The 21,648-nt window shown below is 37.1% G+C and overlaps 1 protein-coding gene across 3 annotated transcripts in view; it reads left to right on the forward strand.

Annotated features, from left to right (window-relative positions):
* LOC111159002 (golgin A4) overlaps window positions 1-21,648 on the forward strand; it is a 129,297-nt gene that overhangs the window by 72,248 nt on the left and 35,401 nt on the right. For all 3 annotated transcript variants that reach the window (XM_022521363.1, XM_022521364.1, XM_022521365.1), the window contains 6 exons: window positions 3,611-3,789; window positions 6,603-6,731; window positions 9,331-9,486; window positions 10,870-15,101; window positions 16,271-16,392; window positions 16,763-16,893. In XM_022521363.1, coding sequence (XP_022377071.1) covers window positions 3,611-3,789; window positions 6,603-6,731; window positions 9,331-9,486; window positions 10,870-15,101; window positions 16,271-16,392; window positions 16,763-16,893 — 4,949 coding nt within the window. The remainder of the gene's footprint in view (window positions 1-3,610; window positions 3,790-6,602; window positions 6,732-9,330; window positions 9,487-10,869; window positions 15,102-16,270; window positions 16,393-16,762; window positions 16,894-21,648) is intronic.

The raw sequence follows: 21,648 nt of genomic DNA on the forward strand, positions 1-21,648 counted from the left end.
CATTCTTCCTAGTTTTACCTAAGGTTAATTCCCCATCACCTTTAACTATGTCAACTGTCTTTGTGAAAAATTGTCTTCATGTCACCCAATGCCTTGCTTATGCTTGGCAGATGGCAAACATCCAGTCAATGCTTGATGCATGAATGGTTGGATTGATTATTGAGCTGTAGATTGCCAACCTTTTCCATTCAATTATTCTGGTGAGCATTTATCCATTTTTATAATCCCCATGGATGTGAGTGAACCTCATCTGAAGTGGAAAGTGAGGAGCTAGCAATAACAGGCCTCCCTTGCAATTTTACTTTTGACAGAGGACCGTTCCTAAGGTTTATTAAATTTTTGCCTAGAAATATTTTCAAAGTTTTGTTTGTTTGTTTGTTTTAATAAAAAGTGCCTGAGATACATTGAATTTTGCTTTGGAAGAGCACAATGTGTTCTTGCAACATTTGGCAGCGGTTCGTGCTTCGCCTTCCCGTTGTGTGTGTCGTGACTGTAGTTTTCCCGTGCTCTCTTGCATGTTGGCAGAGGACTTGTCAGCTGTGGCTGATGCACGCTTTCTTTCTCCCCACTCACGTATCCTTTGTTGGTAATTGGAAGATAAAGTATGTAGACATTCACAACATACTTCTTCACTCACAGTAAAATCTTAGAATAGTTTCATTTTGGAAAGTGTAGGAAATTCATCTTTAGAGCATTACAAGCTACGGACACCACTTTTCTGTATCTGATTATTGTAAGAACAGAGGGTGAGACATTTCTGGTTAGTAAGTAAACTCTAAGTATATTCTCCTTCAACATTGAAATGGGACTCATTGTTGGAGGCAGACTTCCTGTAAGGAAATGGTTTCATTTGTGGTACAGTGTAGAATTCAGAATGAGTTTGAAATATGTTCTCTCTATGTCAGTGTATGTAATGTGTTTTAATGCCCCCCCCATACTTAACATTTCAGTAAAGCAGGGTGGACGTGGAGCACAGTTGAGTTTTTCTGTGTCTGTGAGAAGTATAACATGCTATATTTTGTTGAGAGTTAGAAGCCATCAGCAATTGATTGTTTCAGAAATTCTGGTTTAGTTAAGATACATTATTGCCCAATGGAGCTGGACCAATGTCAGCATTCTTAAGAGTTTTTTAAAGTAATGCAAGGTAAAGAGTGTTCCTTAAATATAATTTTAAAGTTGTGGCATCAAGCTAATGTATTCAAGTTGACAATCTGAGGGAAAAGTTGGATGCCTCATTTCTTGCATTTGAGTGAGAATATTGAATTTTTTATTTCAAAGATTTCTCCTAGGTACAAAATTATGTGGTTCTCTGACATGGTAGCAGCAAGTGGGAGAGAGGATTAAATTTAAATGTAAGGAACTGTGGAACGAGATATATCCTACTTTAGTCATTATATGATGGATAATCAAGTGACTGAGAACAATTTCAGTGGACAAAACACTAAAATTAGAATATAATATAGGAGAGTCTTTTAAAATTTACTGAGTGTGGCTAGAAAACTTAACTATTGGAAAATTATTTCTGAGTAGGAACTTTGTGACATAGATTTTTTTGTTGTTTCAAAAAGTGAGAGCACTTCATCTATTTTTATACTGTACTGGATTGTGGAATTTTAAGAATGAAAATGAGGAAAATTCACTTGGTATTGCCTATATACATTTTGTTTTATTTTGCTTAATCAAGAGAAGTTTTTCATTTAAAACTCCATTTTGTTGAAAGAGTATGAAAACTACCTTCAGGTTTTTCAAAGCCTAATTTTTAAGAGATTTCTGTGAAGTGCCAAGAAAGTCCTAAGATACAATTTGACATACCGAAAATAACAGTAATGAAAAGATGATGGTGACATCCAACAATTAAAAAAGATTGTCATTTCTTTTCCCATTTTTCCCAGATTTAAACCTTCAGCACAAACTGAGCCGTAAGCACTTTGTTATAGAATTTCTTTCTATAAAATTGATCACTTGACTTATTTCTAAGAAATTAGGAAACTGATTTTTAAAAAATTAGGAACCTAATTTCTGTAAATATTTTATTTTCCATCCTAATTATGTCTGAGAATCTTGGCGTTTGCAGGCAAATATCAGTAAAGTTAGGTCAGGAGTCTTTAAAAATGATATCAGCTAGTTAATATTCCTTTGTAATTTGGATCTTATTTGAGCATCAGTTTTATCTTTTGGACATATTAAAATGAATAAATTGGACAGGTTTTTTTTTTAATACATCAGAGAAAAATGGTTGCTAGAGAAGTTATTTTTTTGTGTTGAGCAGAGTAAGTTGTGTTTACCAGTTGTTACCAAAATTGAGCCTTTCTTTTGTCTTTTTCTGTACTAATGTAATTTACCACTAAGAATATTCTATAGAACACATACTTGTCTTCAGGTATGAAATTCCTGTGCCCAGTCCACCATCAGTTAAGCCAAGTTGGGGTTAGTAAAAGGGCTTTACTTTTTGAGAGGCCATAGGTTGAAGTTGTACCTTTCTTATCCACTGAGGGTGAAAATACTATATATATTAATGAACTATGTCTCCCCTGGACGTATGTTTCTTGATAGGATTAGAAACCCATCTTGAAAATTGATGTTTTGTTTATATTCTATCTCTATGGTAAAGGGAAGTCTGGTGTCTTCTGTGAGGACTAAAGAAAATAATCTAGGATGATAATAGTGGTAGGATTTTGATAGCATATTACTATGCCAGTGGAGAGAGCGTGTGTACGATGCACACACGCATACACAAACACGCCTATACACACAGATACATATACACACAAATATACACAAACAGACATACGCATATTTTCAGTGCCAAGTTCCAGCTGTTGTATCCATACTATCTGATTTTGTTGGAAGTTGGGTGACCTATTTGGCCATCTTAAAGTAGTATGATCTTAAAAATCATACCACTGTACCCTCATTGATTGTTTTTGTAGGGCCTAAATTCTTACTTATCTCACACAAGAATGCCCTGCTGGTTTTGCCTCTCTATATACTGTTGAATCAGGTAAAGATTTCTTTTTAGTTAACAGCCCTGGTTTGAGACTGTAAGTTTCATTTCAGAATACATTGTTTAAATATGTGATTCAACTAATAAGTGGTAAAACAAAAACAAAAAAATTCTGCTCTTTTATTGGCTAAGAGGTTTTTAAAAATAGTATTAGTCAAAGAATACTTTTTCTATTATTAAAAAAGTCCTAGTAAGTATATAATAATTACCTAATTATTGATAATAGGTAAGAACTCCAGAGCAAACAAAAAAGCAGTTGAAAGTATATCATACATAAGTAGAAACAAGTCTTCATTTCTTTGAATTTGTGACTTTTGGGTAGAGAGAGAGGGAAGCCTAATAATTTAATTTTTTTCCAAACTCCTGAACAGTTCATGTAAGCAGTCTTAAGATCTGAATCCAGAACTCAATGACAAATTGGTTTCAGTAACTGGACACTTCTTGTGGCTTTGTTGAATGGCTCAGAAATGTCTCTTGGCTTAAAACAATGACTATTTTAACCTGTCTTGCTACTGCTGCTCTTAGTTCCCATAAATTGAATGTGAAACACTTTAGCTTAATGATAGTATTTCTTGAGATACTTGTTTTCTGCTGTTTTTATTATAGCTTTTGAGGAACTTGAAAAAGCCTTGAGTACAGCCCAAAAAACAGAAGAATCACGGAGAAAAATGAAGGCAGAGATGGATGAACAAATAAAAGCTATTGAAAAAACAAGGGAGGAGGAACGCAGCAGTCTTCAACAGGAATTAAGTCGGGTGAAACAGGAGGTTGTTGATGTGACGAAAGTAAGAATAATTCTAGATTGTGACAGGCTACAGCAATTATGAAACATAAGTCATATGCTTTTCCTATAATTTTTGATTGTAAAGAAGAGTTAATATATGTTTCAGGCCTTAACCATTTCATGAATTCAGGATATAGGAAGAAATTCACTTTGATAGGAAAAGAGTTTTTATCTTTTTGGATATACTTACCAGAGATAGTCTCTGCATATAATTTCTCTTTTATATTTTATAATCCTCTTCTTTAAATTTTTTAACACAAAAGATGGCATGTTATATATATTGCTCTGTGTTTTGCTTTTCTGCTAAATATTTTCCTTATCATTGACAATGGGTAATGATGCTGCATTTTTTTTTAAATGCCACATCTGTTTTAAAGACCACTCAGGATTTTGCTGTATGACTATTTCATAATTTAATAAATCTGATGGATATTTAGGTTTTAATTTTTTGCTATTGCAAATGGTGAATATCTCAGCATATTTGTTTATCTGTATGTCTTTTTAGGATAGATTCCTAGAAGTGGAATATTAGGCAAATATTATGTATATTTTTAATTATTGTGTAGTTGCTTCACGCTTATTGAAGACAGTTTATACTCTCACAGGCAATCTGTTACTGACAAGGATAGTGTTACCTAGCTTTTTAAAATCTTCTCAGGCTTATCAGTTTGAAAAAATGATATTGTAGTTTTTTTTTTTTAAGATTTTATTTATTAGAGAGCAAAAGAGTAAATGAGCGAGCAGGGGAGGAACAGCAGGAAGGGATAAGCAGACTCTGTGCTGATTGTGGAGCCTGATGCGGGACTCAATCCCATGACCCTGAGATCATGACCTGAGCTGAAATCGAGAGACGGACACTTAATGGACTGAGCCACGCAGGCACCCTGACATTGTAGTTTTAATGTGCTTATCTTTTTGTCAATATGATAAACATAGGTTATATATTTTAAAGGAACTGGCAGTTTTTCTCTTTGAGTTGGTTGGTTTCCTATTGGACTGTTGGTCTTACTGATTTGTAGGTGTTTTACACTTATAATAGGAATTAGTTCTTTGGACATACAGTGTGTTTGTCCAAATAATCTTCTGTCTGTCTCTATCTCTCTCTCTCTCTCTCTTTTTTTTTTTTTTTTTTTTTTTTTTTAGAGAGAAAGAGCATATTCAGGAGTGGGGAGGGGCAGAAGGCGAGGGAGAGAGAGAATCTTAAGCAGGCTTCATGCCCACCCAGCCGAATGTGATCTCATGACCCTGAGATCATGACCTGAACTGAAACCAAGATACTTGGACCAAGACACTCAACACTTAACCAATTGAGCCACCCTGGCACCCGTCTTTTCAAAATTGACTTTGTTTATGATTTGTTTTAGCTTTGGGATTGGTTTATTTTAGGGGAGGGCATGCAGAGAAATTTTTCTTTATTGCTATCTGACTTTTTGTTCTGACTTAAAAATGCACTCTCACTGAGATAATTTTAAAATTCTGCTTTTCTTATGGCACTTATGTGCTTTCATTTTTTTTTTTTTTTTTTAAGATTTTATTTATTTGACAGACAGAGATCACAAGTAGGCAGAGAGGCAGGCAGAGAGAGGAGGAAGCAGGCTCCCCGCTGAACAGAGAGCCCGATGCGGGGCTCAATCCCAGGACCCTGGGATAATGACCTGAGCCGAAGGCAGAGGCTTTAACCCACTGAGCCACCTAGGCGCCCCATGCTTTCATTTTTTATTATTAAATCTTTGATCCAACTGGAATTTATTTGGTGTTAGGAGTGAGGTAGGGATCCAACTTTAATTTTTTTTCCAGATAACTACCAAATAGTCTTCAAATCATTTATTTAATAATCTATGTTTTCCCTTCTGGTAGGACACCCTATCTTTATTTCATACTAAATTATTGTGCTACATATGGGTCTCTTTCTTGAATTCTCTGTGCTGTTCCATTGCTTCTCCTCACCACATGCCAGTATTACACTGTTACAATTACTCAGTTTTATAATATGTTCTATTATTTGCTAGCCTTCCCATATTACTCTTATTTTTCAGAAGAGTGCTGGCTGTTCTTGGATGTTTATTTTATCTGGTGAGCCCCTCCCCCCATTCTGTTGGTAATTTTATTCAATTATATTAAATTTTTAGATTTATTTAGGGAGTTTGGACATTTTTATAAGATTAAGTCTTCCTGTCCAAGAAAGAACAAGGCCAATACTTTTCAATAAATAGTATATGCATGGAAGCCTAGGCGTCATTAGGTTGGTATAGCCAGGGCAGCTTGATCATAGTGGAGTGCCATCCTTGAGAGTATCCTCATTCCTCTTCCTATACTTCCCAGTCATGATAGATGGGGAACATACCTGCAAGATGTGGAAATGCTCCAGCCTAGTAGAACTTAACTACTGCAACAACAACCATCCTTATCTTAAATGAGAAATACTTGGGGCACCTGGGTGACTCAGTCGGTTAAGTGCCCAACTCTTGATTTTGGCTCAGGTCATGATCTCATATGAGATCAAGCCCTATGTCAGGCACGGAGCCTGCTTAAGATTCTCCCCCTTGCCCTCTGCCCCCTCCCACTGTGTTCATGCATGTGTGTACTTTCTCTAAAAAAGATAAAAATTTAAAAAGAATAAATGAGCAATACTTGATTGGCTTTTCTTTTAATTATTGAGACTTTGGTGACTTTTGATTTATGTGGGAAATATGTTTTGATTTTTATCTCTTACGCTATTGACTTGATGATTGAATTGTAATAACGTATTATTTAATTGTAGAGTTACATATTTTATCCTGCATGTTTCACTTTGACTATTTGGTTGACTTTCAGAAATCCTCAGAACAAATTGCTAAACTACAGAAGCTTCATGAAGAGGAGCTGGCCAGCAAAGAGCAGGAACTGACCAAGAAGTTTCAGACCCAAGAAAGGCAGTTTCAGGAGCAGATGAAGATAGCTCTTGTAAGTACCTATTTTGTTTTTGCTACAGGTAAATTTTGCAGCTTTATAAAGTTGTTATCTCCTCACTCTTACCTTTCAGCGTGAGGTCAGACTACTGGCAGCCTTGACCTTTGAATGTGCAGAGAGGATAGGATATAGGCAGGAAAGAGGGCTGTCAGAGCTTAACTGGCTAACTGGTATTATGTGAAAATTTTATTAACTACAAGCTTTCATTAACCAGTTTATTTGTATGTCATCCCTCTCACCTTGGCAATAGGCTGTGATTATGGAGAAGTAAAGGGGAAGATAGGCTTGCTGAAGCCATGAACCAGTGACTGCATAACTCAGGAAAAATGTCTACAAACTCACCAGACTGAATATAACAGAGTTTCAAGTCTGAGAAAGAAAGTCTGAAATGCATTTTAAAGAAGAAAAAATGAAAATGACCAAGTAGTTTTCATTTTAAGTAGAATAATTTCAGTAGTAATTTTCAATACATATGATATTTTTAAAAATAAAATAAAATTAAAAAATTACTGACTGGACTAACCAAAATAATACCTAGAAAAGCAAAGATAAGATTTTGGGGAATAGTGTCATTTGAAAGCTTAAAACCAAAAAATTTTTTTTTTCAAATTGTGAAAAGCCTTTTATATAGGTAACCATAAGAAGTATTAATGCCAAAAATAAAGAAGTGTTAATGCCAAAAAATGTAGTTTGATTGTTTTTATATGAAATTATTATCCATAATATAATTTTAAAAATTTTAAGTACAAAAGGATGAGAAATAGTATTTATAATTTTAATCTTCTTTTTTCTTTTTTCTTTTTTTTAAGATTATTTATTTATTTATTTGACAGACAGAGATTACAAGTAGGCAAAGAGGCAGGCAGAGAGAGGGGGAAGCAGCCTCCCTGCTGAGCAGAGAGCCCAATGTGGGTCTCGATCCCAGGACGTTGGGATCATGACCTGAGCCGAAGGCAGAGGCTTAACCCACTGAGCCACCTAGGCACCCCTTCTTTTTTATTTTTTAAAGATCTTACTTGTTTTAGAGAGAATGAGCACGAGCTGGGGGAGGGGCAGAGGGAGAGGATCTCAAGCAGACTCTGTCCTGAGCGTGGAGCTTAATGCGGGGCTCAGTCTCATGACCCAGAGATCATGACTTGAGCTGAAATTGAATTGGATGCTTAACTGAGTGAGCTACCCAGGTGCCCTTATTTATTATTATTATTTTTTAAGTGTACTCTATCCCCAACATGGGCTTGAACTCCTGGGACCCTAAGATCAAGAGTCACATGCTTTACTGACTGAACCAGCCAGGCACTTCAGTCCAGAAAAGGATTTAAAGTAGTTTATAAGAATGCTTAAGACTTTAATAGGATAGTGTAGGAGCATAAAAATAAAGAACAAAGCAGGACATAAATGAAGCCAGGAATTACTCTAAAAAATTCCTGTCATAAACCTCTGTGTGTTTTCATACTGGAGTAATTGGCCTTTGGGGACACTGCAACTTGAACAGTGGCCTTGTTAAAACTGTGTTCCCACACTGATAAACTCAGATGTATTCTGAGTGGAAAGAAGCAGGATACAGATAGACGTGAAGCACTCACATGCATGTGCACTTGCCGCTTTCTACTCCCCTTTCTATCTAGTTCCTCTAAGAGGTTAGCTTTGTATTGATAGTGAAAGTTGAACAGACTATTAAAATGTTCTCTTTTGTTTTTATGGGCATAGAGAGATGTATTTAAAATGTAGTTTACATTAGACAGTATAGTATGTTTAAAATGATGTTTTAAAATTGATTAGAAACTAATATTCCCTTATCATTCTGTTTGTAATATGGCACAACGCCTTTCCTTAAAGCAATATACTTCACCAGAGTGTAGTGAACTGAAAATATTGCTGCTGGCAGCATGAACTGTATGCAGTAGGTATGGCTAAGTATTCTTAATTGGAGTCCAAAGCCACTAAATGTTAAAAGTGCTCTCTAGAGCTTCTCTTTTCAAAGCAGTAAACAGTTTCAGTACAGATGTTGATATATGATAAGGGCAATCAAAGAAGAAGCTTTTCGGGATTGAGGGGGTGATAAAAGTGTCCAGGTCATCTGAGAAGAGTTATGTAGGCTTTTATAGATATTTCCTTGATCTAATCCATATAGTCACATGTAATCTTCTGATTTTGATACGGTTTTCTATGTAGGGTTCCTTTTAATGAGGTTTTTCTTACAAATTATATAAACTTACAATCTAGTTTCTTGGCCTAGAGTTGAAATAATCAAACTCTGGAGTGCAGAGAAGAAGTAGTGACAATTTGGGGACCTTTCACATTAAGCCATGTTTTGCAAAATGTTTTAAGTAGTGGAAACAATAGCAGATGTAGTGTGGTTACTGGAACAAAGTTTTTGTTTTCAGTAGTAATTGTGGTAAATATTGGCTGGACCACACTGGAATAGTCACAGTGCTTTGTTTCTGCAGACTAGGGCATGGGAAGAGAGAGGTAATGATACTGCCTACCTCACAGGGCTGGTGTGCAGACCAAATGAAAGACAGCATTCCTGTGGAAGTGCTTTGGGAATGCTGAAGATTTATGTGGGTCTAAGGTGGTATTGTTTTTGGCATAGGAAAAAAGTCAATCAGAATATATGAAGATCACCCAAGAAAAAGAACAGCAAGAATCTTTGGCCTTGGAAGAGTTAGAGTTGCAGAAGAAAGCAATTCTCATGGAGAGTGAAAATAAACTTCGGAACCTTCAGCAAGAAGCAGAAACTTACAGAACCGTAAGTTTAAATAATATTCGGGTTCCAGGATTGTGGAATTATTTGTATATAGAAACTAGTGTTATCTCTTCAGTCAGTGTAAAGTTGTCAAGAAGGTTTTGTTTTAGTGGATTTAGATTCACATACATGCACTTCATTTTCAGATAATAAGAGCTTTTCCTGTGAATGGTTTTAGTGTTTGCTACATGGTGTGGCCAACTGTGCCTTTAGCTGGCTGTGTTTCTGTCATCCACCCACTCTGACTCTGCACTCAAGCTTTCCACCCCTTTGGTTGCTTGCTCTTGATCTTTAGGAAGTGACCTTGCTTTGTAGGCAACACTTGACCTGGCTTCATCTCATGCCATGTCCTGGATATAAGTCATTCTCTGTTTCTATTATAATGTAGGCACCTCAATGCCCTGCTTTTAATGTAAAGTTTTCCCATATTAAAACAATGGTGAACAAATTTATATATATGTGAAAAAATGTATATGTATGTCTCAGTGGGCGCATTTTTAAGGCTGTCTGGCCTTTCCCTCCACAATATATGAAATGTATGACCTGTGTTGAATAAACTGATGTTATTTAGACTTTTGCTTTGGTTTATATGGTGAACGAACCACACTTCTTTCCCATAGTTCTAAACTGTACTTTAGTTTCCCATATCTAACATTTATGTAAGGTGGCATGATGAAGGGGAATGGATAGGATACTCCGGAGGCCTAGATTTTTCCACTTGCTAGCTTTGTAAATTAATTGTACCTTAATTTCTTCACCTGTCATATGGAGAAATTGAATTTGGTAATTCCTTAGGACCTTTTCAGTTCTGATGTTATGTGGCTCTGCCTTACTTAGTTCTTTTTCCTTTAGAGTCAAGATTGACATTTTCATGAGCAAACAGTAATCTTTGGTAAAATTTGTATAAGTAGCTTCTTTTTGCAAAAAATCTTCTAAATAATCATTTTTGCAGTGGAAAAACCAGATAATTATTTATCTTCCAAAATCAAGTTATGAAGGTAATAGGATACTGTTAATGGGCCTTAAAAAACACGCAGGAAAAAAACCCATCTTCCTACCAATATTTATTATTATCTATTTTAGGATTTCTTTCTTTTTGACTATCCATTCAGAATATTCTTGAAAATATGTGTGATTGAAATAGTTACCCAAGTAGGTAAAAAGAATCTGAAATTTTAAGTTGTGTTAAAATAGAATCTTTTCTTTGTTACATGATTCCTTTAGGAATTGAGCACAGATTCTTTGTGCTTTCTAGTGTTTGGCATGATATATAGAGTAATTTTTCTAAGTTTTACTCCTTAAACAGGTATAGACGTTATGTCATGTATATTTTTGCTAATAAGCAAGTCTGTACTTTAATAAAAATACATCTGTTTTTATTAACAGAGAATTCTTGAATTGGAAAGTTCTTTGGAAAAAAGCTTGCAAGAAAGCAAAAATCAATCAGAAGATTTAGCTGTTCATTTGGAAGCTGAAAAAAATAAGCACAATAAAGAAATTACAATCATGGTTGAAAAACACAAAGCAGAATTGGAAAGCTTGCAGCATCAGCAGGATGCCCTTTGGACTGAAAAACTCCAAGTCTTAAAGCAACAGCATCAGACTGAAATGGAAAAACTTCGAGAAAAGCATGAACAAGAAAAAGAAACATTGTTGAAAGATAAAGAGAGTCTTTTCCAGGCCCACATAGAAGAGATGAATGAAAAGACTTTAGAAAAGCTTGATGTGAAGCAAACAGAACTGGAATCATTGTCTTCTGAACTGTCAGAAGTATTAAAAACCCGGGAGAAGCTAGAAGAGGAACTTTCTGTACTAAAGGATCAAGCAGATAAAGTAAAGCAGGAGCTAGAGGCCAAGCTAGATGAACAGAAAAGCCATCACCAGCAGCAAGTCGAGAGTATCATTAAAGAACAAGAGATATCTATCCAGAGAACTGAGAAGGCATTGAAAGATGAAATTAATCAACTTGGGCTTCTTCTGAAGGAAAAGGACAAGCATTTGAAAGAGCATCAGGCTCGTGTGGAAAACTTAGAGGCAGATGTTAAAAGGTCTGAAGAAGAACTCCGGCAGGCATCTGCTAAGCTGGCTCTTTTTCAATCACAGCAGAGTACTACACATGAGCAGGCCAGAGCATCTGAGGAGCACTTGGCTCAATTGCAGCAGAAATTGTTGGACTTAGAAACAGAGAGAATTCTTCTTACTAAACAGGTAGCTGAAGTTGAAACACAAAAGAAAGATGTTTGTGCTGAGTTAGACACTCACAAAATCCAGGTGCAGGACTTAAGGCAGCAACTGGAAAACCAGAAAAGTGAAATGGAGGAAAAACTACAGGCTTTAACCCAACACTATGAGTCCCAACTTAGAGATACTAATACAGAACAGGCACAGACAAAGCAGAGCTTGATAGAAAAGGAAAATGTAATTTTACAAATGAGAGAAGGACAGAGCAAAGAAATTGAAACACTCAAACAGAAATTATCAGCCAAGGAAGACAGTTTTAGTGTTTTACATGAGGAATATGAAACCAAATTAAAAAATCAAGAAAAAAAGATGGAAAAAATTAAGCAGAAAGCAAAGGAGATGCAAGAAACATTAAAGAAAAAACTAGTGGATCAGGAAGCCAAACTTAAAAAAGAGCTTGAAAATACGGTTCTAGAGCTTAGTGAGAAAGAAAAACAGTTCAATGCCAAAATTGTGGAAATGGCACAAGCTAACTCTGCTAGGATCAGTGATGCAGTGTCAAGACTGGAAACAAACCAAAAGGAGCAAATAGAAAGTCTCACTGAGGTACATAGACGAGAACTCAGTGATGTTGTTTTGGTCTGGGAAAAGAAACTTAATCAGCAAGCTGAAGAACTTCAGGAAAAACATGAACTCCAATTACAGGAAAAAGAGCAAGAGGTAGCAGAACTGAAGCAAAAGATACTCCAAAGTGGGTGTGAAAAGGAAGAGATGAACAAGGAACTAACATGGCTGAAAGAAGAAGGCATTAAGCAGGACACAGTACTAAGGGAATTATGGGAACAGATACAAGAGAAGTCTGCTCATATGAACTCTCTCTCACAAAATGAAACTAAACTGAAAGCACAACTGGAAAAGCTGGAGGTTGATTTGAATCATTCTCTGAAGGAAAATAGTTCTCTTCAAGAGCATATAATTGAACTGGAGATGCTGGCAGAAAAAGATAAGCTGAAGGTTTCTGAGTTGACTGACAAATTGAAAACCACAGATGAGGAAGTCCAGAGTTTGAAGTCTTCCCATGAAAGAAATGAGAAAAACCTAGAAGACAAAAGCTTGGAATTCAGAAAACTGTCTGAGGAACTAGCAGTTCAGCTGGATATTTACTCTAAGAAAACTGAAGCCTTGTTGCAAGCTAAAACAAATGAGCTAATCAACATTAGTAGTTGTAAAATTAATGCCATACTCTCTAGAATTTCCCACTGTCAGCACCACACAACAAAAGTTAAGGAGGCACTAGTAATTAAAACTTGCAAAGCTTCTGAATTAGAAGCACAGCTTAGACAGCTAAGAGAAGAGCAGAATACACTAAACAGTTCTTTTCAACAGGCTACCCATCAATTAGAAGAAAAAGAAAATCAGATTAAGAGCATGAAGACTGATATTGAAGGGCTTGTAATGGAGAAAGAAGCCTTACAGAAGGAAGGCGGCAACCAGCAACAGGCTGCCTCTGAAAAGGAGTCTTGTATCACACAGTTAAAGAAAGAGTTATCAGAGAACATCAATGCTGTCACCCTGATGAAAGAAGAGCTTAAAGAAAAGAAATCTGAGATCAGCAGTCTTAGTAAACAACTAACTGATTTAAACACTCAGCTTCAGAACAGCATCAGCCTAACTGAGAAAGAAGCAGCCATTTCATCACTAAGTAAGCGATACGATGAACAACAATGTGAATTACTGGGTCAGGTGCAAGATTTATCTTTGAAAGTTGAAACTCTGAGTAAAGAGAAGATCTCTGCTCTTGAACAGGTAGAGCACTTGTCCAACAAATTCTCAGAATGGAAGAAGAAAGCACAGTCAAAATTCGTACAGTATCAAAGTACTATTAAAGACTTGCAGATGCAGCTTGAGTTAAAAGCAAAGGAGGCCAACGAAAAGGATGAGCAGATACATGGATTGAAGGAGGACCTTGATCAGCAGAATGAGAGGTTGGTATGTTTAAAGGGTGAAATGGAAGATAAGAAGAGCAAGCTGGAGAAAAAGGAGTGTAATTTAGAGACAGAGTTAAAAACTCAAATGACAAGAATTGTGGAATTAGAGGAGCATCTTACTCAGAAAACAACTGAAATTGAATCCTTAAATGAAACTCTTAACAATTACAATCAACAAAAGGACACTGAACAGAAAGAAATGCTTCAGAAACTTCAGCACATTCAAGAGTTAGGAGAAGAAAAGGACAACAGGATTAAAGAAGCTGAAGAAAAAGTCTCAAGACTTGAAAAGCAAGTGTCTTCCATGAAATCTGAACTTGAGGCCAAGAAGAAAGAATTGGAACATGCAAATTCAGGTATGAAGGGCAAAGAAGAGGAGTTGAAGGCACTGGAAGATAGGCTTGAGTTAGAAAGTGCTGCAAAATTAGCAGAACTGAAGAAAAAAGCTGAACAAAAAATTGCTGCCATCAAGAAGCAGTTGCTATCTCAAATGGAAGAGAAGGAACAGCAATATAAAAAAGACACAGAAGGCCATCTGGGTGAACTAAACACAAAATTGCAGGAGAAGGAGAGAGAAATTCAGGTCTTGGAAGAAAAACTTAAAGGCCCACCACAGTCAGAAGCATCAGTTATACCCAGATCGGCAGAACATGTGGCATCCTGTGCTGAGCAAAACGTGGATCCCAAGGGCTGTGTGCAGAAGGCATACGATGACAAAATCAGTGCTTTACAGAGAAGTCTAATGGAAAAAGAAAAGCTGTTGCAGAGGCTAGAGCAGGAAAAAGAAGAGATGGTATCTTCTCATTCTGAAATGCAGTGCAGATACCAGGAGCTCTTAATAAAGATAGAACACGCAGAAGCAAAGCAGCATGAGGATCAAGTTACGATAAATCATCTTCAGGAAGAGCTTGAAGAAAAAAGCAAGAAATATTCCTTGATAGCATCCCAGCATGTGGAAGAAGAGGGAGGTAAAAATAACATAGGGGCAAAGCAAAACTTGGAAAATGTGGTTGATGATGTCCAGAAAGCACTCCAGGAGAAGGAACTAGCCTGTCAGATCTTGGAGCAAAAGATAAAAGAGCTGGATTCCTGCTTAGTAAGAGAGAGGGAAGGGCATAGAGTTGAAATGGAAGAGTTGACCTCAAAATTTGAAAAATTACAGGCTTTACAACAACAGATGGATGGAAAAAATAAACCCACAGAAGCTTTGGAAGAAAGTGGTGAAGAAAAGTCCAAATCACATGCGCTACAACCCAGATTGCCTGGTAACATGGAGGCAGAGCACAATGACCTGGAATTTAAATTAGCAGGGGCAGAGCAAGAGAAGCAGAAGCTGGGCAAGGAGATTGTTAAGTTACAGAAAGATCTTCGAATGCTGCGGAAGGAGCATCAGCAAGAATTGGATATCATGAAGAAAGAATATGAACAAGAAATGGAAGAAAAAATCAAGTAAGTTTTTCAGCATGAATATTTATTGTATTTATTTATTTGAGAGAGAGAAAGAGTAAGAGCGGTGGTTGGCGGGAAGGTGGGGGAGAAGAGAAGGAAAGAGAATTTTAAGCAGGATCCATGGGAGCCCAGTGTGGGGCTCAATCTCACGACCCTGAGATTGTAACCTGAGCCGAAATCAAGAGTTGGACCTTTGGGGTGCCTGGGTGGCTCAGTCAGTTAAGCCTTTGACTCTTCATTTTGGCTCAGGTCATGATCTCAGGGTCGAGCTCCACATTGGGCTATGTGCTCGGTGCAGAGTCTGCCTGTCCCTCACCCTGCACGTGTGCTCTCTTACTCTCTCTCTCTCAAATAAATAAATAATATCTTTAAAAACAAAATAAAGTCTGATGCTTAACCAACTAAGCCACCCAGGCGCCCCAGCATGAATTTTTTTTTTAAAGATTTTATTTATTTATTTGACAGACAGAGATCACAAGTAGGCAGAGAGGCAGGCAGAGAGAGAGGGGAAAGCAGGCTCCCCGCTGAGCAGAGAGCCCGATGCGGGGCTCGATCCTAGGACCCTGAAACCATGACCTGAGCTGAAGGCGGAGGCTTTAACCCACTGAGCCACCCAGGTGCCCCCAGCATGAATATTTTTAAGACCTTATAGTTAAGTCCCTTTTATTGTGCCTGATATACTGAAATTTCGCCTGCCCAAACTATGAAACATAAATTAAGTTAAATGCTTAGAAGAAATATAAGAAATAAAAATATATATATAAAACAATTTAAGGCAAGAGGCAGTGTTCTTTCACGTCCGTTTAGGGGGGGGAACTTTCTTGCAATATATGATTATGCTTATTATGTATGTATCCCAGTAATTACTTTCTTTTCATTGTACTATTTTTAGTGTTAGTGTTATTGTTACATAAGATAGATGTGTATGATGAAAATTTTAAGTGGAAAAGAAGAATTCTCAAGTCCCCAGGATGAGTATATAGAGAAAATCCTAGTTTCTGTATCTTCCCAGAAGTTTTCTGTGCCTGGATGCACACATACACACGTATACACCCTTAAACATGTTTTTAAACCAGTGAGATCTTACATGCACTGTTGTGAAGACTAGGTAACTGTGCGTCTTGTTTTGTGTTTGACAACAGTTAGCTCTTTATATTTTCGTTACACAGACAGGAGCAGGAAGATCTTGAGTTGAAGCACAATTCTACATTAAAACAGCTGATGAGGGAGTTCCATACACAGCTGGCACAAAAGGAACAGGAGCTGGAAATGACCATAAAAGAAACCATTGGTGAGTCAAATTCAGTAAAGAACAAGTCAGAATCAGCAGAGACTATTTATACTTTAAACTTATTGTTTTCACGCAGTGCTAAGTGCTTAAAGTAATTAAACTGGAGAAAAAAATGATTCCTGTCTAAGAAATTTTTCTAATAGGAACCTGTGCTTGCCTGGTGGTAGCTTGCCTTTAGGAGAGGAGGAGCGAGTGAAAGAACCTGAAACATAAGCTAATTAATTGCCTTATAAAGACATTTCTGCTCTGTGAGAGGGTACATATGACCAATTGATTTTTATCAAATTTAATTTGGAACTGAAATTGTGATACAGATACTAATGGTTGCCTAATGTATGTTCTTGTATGTGTCCTTTTTTTTATTTATTAGATAAAGCCCAGGAAGTGGAAGCTGAACTTTTGGAAAGCCATCAGGAAGAGACAAATCAGTTATATAAAAAAATTGCAGAGAAGGAAGATGATTTACAAAGAACAGCCAAAAGATATGAAGAAATCCTTGATGTACCTTATTTTATTTCCCTTTTTTAAAATTATCTGTGCTGGATTTCATGGTGGTGCCAAAGATTGGGCTGTCAGATTTTCCTGCTTTTATAATGTAGAGGGTTTTTGTTTTGGCTCAATATTATCCAAATTTAATATTTGCACTCTATGCATATTTATAAGGAGTCTGATTAATTTCTGCCAGGATCATAGTTTCCTGATCAGATTCTGCTACCCCAGCAGTTCAGTCTACTTGGCAGGTATCGAAGCAATAGTGAGTTACTAAGGGGAAGAATGGATTCTCTTCTCGTCTTTCTCTCAGTCAGACTAAATTGTAAGAGAACCAGACTAAGAATTGGGAACCTGTGGTTGGGTGAAGTCTAAGCAGTGGGATAGTTAATGTGTTGAACGTGGCCACCTAGCTGGGTTCTTTCCAGGAAGGCCAGTTAACTTTACTCCATCCCAACCCAATTTTTACAGTTTTTGTTGCTCTTAAAAGACAAAAAGACAGGGAAAAATGGAATGCACCAGCCAAATCTTTTATATTTAGTGAAACTTTTGTTTACTCTACTAGTGGTGGATTACCATTGCCATTTTTGTGTGTCTCAAGATAAGCCGTGAATGCCAGTGAGTATTTTGGACTCCAGAAAATTTTCAAATGTAAAACAGCGTGAAGTATGCTATGTTGGGATGCAGATTCTTTAGTTACTCCAAGCCTTATTTCACTATATGCCAGGAAGCATTTGATGATTAAGAATACATGAATCAGAGAATCATGCCTCAACAGACTATGGCAGCAATAGAAGTCTGAGCCAGGAACAGGGTCTAATAATAATTATCTTAAATGTAATTGAAAAGGCCAGAATTCCAGGATAAGACACATGCATAGAAATGCCACCTTTGTATAATTTTTGAGCTTTAGATCTTATTATGAAAAGGTTTGAATAATTTTACTTATATTTTCTTATACTTCCGTAGATTGTATGTGTGTGGAGCTTTAAAACAACCGTTATTCCTTAAATGATTAGAGAATGTTGGAATTGGAAGATACATTAAAGTTAGTTTAGTCTCTCTCTCTCTTTCTTTCTTTCTTTCTTTTTTTTTTTTTTTTTTTTGCCAAAGGCAAAGCCAGTTCAGCATAGTTAAGTGATTTACCTAAAACTTCACAGTGAGTGGGAGAGCACTGACCCTTCATTAGCTTCATATAATTATAAAGACTTCTCTCTAAGAAAGGAACCTGGGGAAGGTAGTAGTTATTTATCATGGATAAGTAAATCAGGGAGCTTCCTTTGCAGGGGACGAACTGTGCCAAAGCTAGAATGTTCCCTCTTGTGAACTACTTCTCTTTCTCTGGATGTGTGGAGTAGCAGACAAAAGACTTTCCAAGGTCATGACAGACCTCTATAGATAGACAGATACGGAAACAGGGAGGCAGATAAGAACGTTAACCTGTGATATGGTTCCGCCTTGAAAATTGGGTGTATATTAGGGATATTAAAGGAATGATCCTCTGAGTTTCTGGCTTGGAGACAGGAATTGGAGGGTGAGGGAAGGAGTTGGGTGGCCTCTTCTCCAAAATGCCTTCCTGTGCCTCAGACCAGCACTGTCCATTAGAAATAGAGTACAGTTCACAAATTTGAGCCATATATGTAATTTAACATTTTCTAGTATCATTAAGAAAAAGACAGGTGAATTTCATTTTTTAAAAAGTTTTTATTCAAATTCCAGTTAGTTAACATGCAGTGTAATTCTAGTTTCAGGTGTACAATATAGTGATTCAACACTTCTCTACAACACCAGTACTCATCGCAGATAGTGCACCCCTTCATCCCCATCCCCTATTTCACCCATCCCCTCTGGTAACCTAGCAGTTTGTTCTCTATAGTTAAGAGTCTGTTTCTTGGTTTCTTTCTCTTTCCTTCTCCCCCTCCCCACTTTGCTCATTTGTTTCTTAAATTCCACATATGAGTGAAATCATTTGGTATTTGTCTTTCTCTGACTTAGTACATGAACTTAATTTTAATAGTAATATGTTTTTTTTTTTAAAGATTTTATTTATTTATTTGACAGACAGAGATCACAAGTAGGCAGAGAAGCAGGCAGAGAGAGAGAGAGAGAGAGGGAAGCAGGCTCCCTGCGGAGCAGAGAGCCCGATGCGGGACTCGATCCCAGGACCCTGAGATCATGACCTGAGCCGAAGGCAGAGGCTTAACCCACTGAGCCACCCAGGCGCCCTAATAGTAATATGTTAACGCATGATATCCAAAATATTATCATTTCAGTATGTGGTCAATATAAAAATTACATATGGATTATTTCTTTAAGTTTCGGTATGGTTTTATGTTTGCAGCCCGTATCAGTGTGGATTAGCTAACTGTGCTCATAACCATAGTTCTAGGATGGCTTATGGCTACTCTATTAGACGGTGTGGCCTCAGACTTTTAACTGCCAGGTCTAGGTCTGACTTTGATAAATAGGCAGTTCCTATCAGAACACTCCAAATAAAAACTCTGTCTTGAAGAATTTCTTTTTAAAGGTACAGATATGGGGCACCTGGATGGCTCAGTCAGTGGGTTAAGCCTCTGCCTTCAGCTCAGGTCATGATCCCAGGGTCCTGGGATCGAGCCCCACATCCGGCTCTCTGCTCAGCAGGGAGCCTGCTTCCCCCTCTCTCTCTGCCTGCCTCTCTGCCTACTTGTGATCTCTCTCTCTCTGTCAAATAAAGAAAGAAATAAAAATCTTAAAAAAAAATAAAAGTACAGATACTACCAAAGTGCCGGGGTCGCTCAGTCAATTAAGTGTCCAACTCCATGTCAGCTCAGGTTTTGATCTCAGGGTCGTGAGCTTGAGCCCACAATGGGCTCCATGCTAGACATGGAGCCTACTTTAAAAAAAAAAAAAAAAGGTACCAGTGTTACTAAAAGAGATACTATAGCAATTCTTAGCAAATGCTATATTCCTTTGATTCTGAGATATTCTCTACCATTCTCCCATTTAAAAATTTCGAGACTTTGAGTTTCCTGTGGGGTTTGTATGTTTTATGCAGTGGTGTATTTTCCCCCTCTGAAAAGCTATTATCAGATGATGTGTCTGAATGATGACATTGTAGAGTGTTGTGTTTTTGTCATCCTTTAAAACAATTCTGTGATTTGTTAATAGCAGCATAGTAGAACACAGAGACATTTTCATTTTCCTGCCTTTACTGTCCTAGGTAACATTCTCACTACTTCCTCCATTTGAAGATACTGGTGACTTTTGTCATCCTTGATTCATACCTTCTGTCTTTCTCAGCCCCTCACACATATGCATCCCCACACCTATTAGGCATGAAATCTGTTTGTCTTCCCTGATTTACTAGGCAGAGAAATCATCTGTATCTGTTTAATTGTATACCTCCAACACAATAGCCAACATAGAGTAGACTCTTTAGAACATAGTTTTCATTGAGTCATACTGCATGTTCCTCTCCTCTCAGCGCAGCTGCTGTTGCCACTGTCTGACTGTCACTGCCACTCTCTGACTGCCAGTCTTCCATTTGGTCTGGTCTTTTATATTATCCAGCTGATGGCTTTGCTGCTGGCTTTTCCCCTAAAGTATCCATCTCTTCTTGTCAGAGGTATTTTCTGTCTTGAAATGAGAATGTGATCATACCACTTCTCTTAAATACCTTCAGCTTCCCGTTGTCCCAGTGATACCTCCTCCAGTTCATTTGGTGCTAGACGAATTCAACTTCAGCTTGTTCTTCATCCTATTTTACCTTTGGTCATGCTTTTCTGTGTGCCTAAAGAGCACTCTCTCAAGCTTTGTGAATTAGTAAGTTAAGTTATTACCATTTCTCAAATTTGGGCTTTAAAAAATAAGATTTCAGTTTAACTTTTATTTAGAAAACAATCTTTGAATAAAATCTTTTCATACAATTTAAAGATCAAAATAATATTAAAAAGTATAGAGAATGTTCTGTAATGAAAACCCATTCCTGTTTTCTGTATTCTACATCTTGCCCCTTTTTTCTCCACAGGTAACCATTCTTCTTTTCTCTTTTCTTTTTAAAAGATTTTATTTATTTATTTGAGAAAGAGAGTGAGTGTGCATGAGCAGGGGGAGGAGCAGAGAGAGAGAGAGAATTTCAAGCAGACTGTGCGCTTAGAGTGGAGTCTGACACGGTACTTACTGCCATGACCCTGAGAATCATGACCTGGGCCAAAGTCACGAGTTGGATACTTAACCAAGCCACCCAGGTGCCCCATTCTTTTCTTTTTAAAAAAATTCAATTTATTTAAGTAAATAAAACCCAAACAAAAACAGTTCATCCATTTCTCACACCTCCCCGTGCCCTACCTCTGGCAGCCACCAATCTGTTCTCTGTATCTGTGAGTTTGATTTTTAAATTTTACTTACTTATTTTTAGATTCCACATATAAGTGAGATCATTACGGTGTTTGTTTTTCTCTCTCACTTCTTTCATTCAGCGTAATGCCCTTGAAATCCATCCATGTTGTCACAAATAGCAAAGTTTCATTCTTTTTTATGGCTGAATGATATTTCTCTGTGTATATGTGTAACAGTTTCTTTATCCATTCATTTGTGTGTGTGTATGATAATTTCTTTATCCGTTCATCTACTGATGGACACTTAAGTTGTTCCCATATATTGGCTTTTTATTATAAATAGTGCTACAGTGAACATTGGGTACCTATATCTTTTTGAGTTAGTGTTGTTGTTTCTTTGGATAAATACCCAGAAGTGGAATTGCTGGATCATATGGTAGTTCTATTT

This window comes from Enhydra lutris, unplaced genomic scaffold (genome assembly GCF_002288905.1).
Source record: "Enhydra lutris kenyoni isolate GAN:26980312 unplaced genomic scaffold, ASM228890v2 scaffoldscaffold66, whole genome shotgun sequence".
NCBI lineage: Eukaryota > Metazoa > Chordata > Mammalia > Carnivora > Mustelidae > Enhydra > Enhydra lutris.